At 36.8% G+C, this 1,786-nt stretch overlaps 1 protein-coding gene across 1 annotated transcript; it reads right to left on the bottom strand.

The window, feature by feature from the left end:
• Window positions 1–969: 969 nt before the first annotated feature.
• Window positions 970–1,771, bottom strand: LOC105559041. The gene is made up of 2 exons (XM_012007053.1): window positions 1,309–1,771; window positions 970–1,236 (listed from the first exon to the last, which is right to left on the bottom strand). Exons 1-2 carry the CDS (start codon window positions 1,643–1,645, stop codon window positions 1,058–1,060), a joined length of 516 nt encoding a protein of 171 aa, XP_011862443.1. The 5' UTR covers window positions 1,646–1,771; the 3' UTR covers window positions 970–1,057.
• Window positions 1,772–1,786: the final 15 nt, after the last annotated feature.

The following is a 1,786-nucleotide window of genomic DNA, read 5'->3' as shown; positions in this document are numbered from 1 at the left end:
TGTATATGTCCCCCTAAATATGATCGACGAAGAAAGCGCAGATTTAAATACTTTTCGACCAGGTACTTGGCAGAGAATAATGGAGGATGGATGCGCATTTCAAGATATTACTAATTGTGGAACCAACACAAGTACACGAAACTGCATGGCAATTCGTGATCAATTTTGCGATTACTTTTGTAATGAAGGATCAATACCGTGGCAATTTAATAGGCACAAATAATTGATTTGCATATTTTACTAACACTTTTTATTATAAAAATATAAAAATAATAAAAATTAAAAAAATATTGAAAACAAATCTACTACTGATCGTTTCTTCTCGATTCACGTAAAACTTGCAATATTGCAAGCATTGCCGATTCACTTGCATCCACACTGAGGGCTCGTAGCTTAGAGGCGACAAGCATTCCGAACGCAGTGAATTCATCATTGGGCAGGCCTCCAGTTACATCAACCAATACGGGATCGTTCATTAATTCCTCCACCCTGTCCATAATGGTCCAGGCTCGACCGACCTCTCGTACCCTTCACTTTCTGAAATCAATGTGTTATTTTTGACTTACAATGGTTGTGTTCCGAAATTGACTGTACTGAAAATCTACAGTATACGTAACGTGAACTATAGATTTTCAGTACTGGCAGACAATTTCGGAACGCAGCCAATATATGTAAGATATCTACACTCAGAAAAACATTGTTACAATGAAATTATTTATTGTAACAAATGTTTCAGTACAATGTATAAATATTTTTTACAAAACTGACATTTATTAAAAATATAAGAACGTCATAATTAGTGATTTTAGCGCATGCATTTCTTAAACAGTAATTAATACAATTATAATTGAAATATTCTTACGTGTTGTACGTCTACTATTTCGCGACGTACTGCTACTGCGGTCATCGACATATGCATCTTTGCTACTTTGCGAAACGTCCGAACTGTTGGAGAGATCGGCAATGTTCGATATCCTCCTAAAAGAGAAAGAGGTTAAACTAATAACATTTTAACCACTGTACAAACTACATTTATATAAAACGTATGAGAGTGCATTTACACATACACGTTTTCAAGTTGCATGTCGTGTAGAAAACTAAGCTTTTCGTAGTGAAGCCATTTTACTTTTTTGATAGCCATAGAACCACTAGGCTGATTGTGAATTTTGCGTTGTCTCCTGAACATATCAGACAATGACTTCCACTTCTTTTTGATCTGACCTACAGTCATTTCTCCTAAGGACAAAAACGCGATAAATACATTTGTAACAGACATGGCTCTCATACCTCAATTAAAAAATGTTATACCTTTCATGTTAACAGCAATCTCTTCCCACAGCTTCTCCTTAGTACGGGCGCCCCTTTCGGAAATGTGCAATTTAAAGTTCCAAAGAGGTGGTCGTTTCCGTACTTCCTCTATAAGAATTTCCTCATTGCGTATTTTCCTCTCTAGGTTCATCGGACAATCATTGCTGTTCGAACAGTCACTCTCGATGTTTGTATCCACCACCATTAGCTGATCGGCTTCTTCCTGCTCGGCTTCTTCCTGCTCGGCTTGTTCTTCGACGAGAACCTCTTGTCCTCCAACAAGACTTTTTCTAATAATCGATCCATCATCTGTAAAAATATGATGATATAAACACATAATCTAACATTTAGCATCTGCAGTAATTTCACCACTATACTTATCGCACTGCGGATGGAAATAATAATTTTGGTCTACGAAGTGTCTCGTAAATCCACTCAAGCAGGGATGATTTTTAATCTCATCAGAGCTACAAGTTGT

The sequence above is a fragment of the Vollenhovia emeryi genome, unplaced genomic scaffold, assembly GCF_000949405.1.
Source record: "Vollenhovia emeryi isolate VEMERY1.0 unplaced genomic scaffold, V.emery_V1.0 DF946934.1, whole genome shotgun sequence".
NCBI classification, from domain to species: domain Eukaryota; kingdom Metazoa; phylum Arthropoda; class Insecta; order Hymenoptera; family Formicidae; genus Vollenhovia; species Vollenhovia emeryi.
This window is presented reverse-complemented; position numbering and strand designations above follow the sequence as displayed.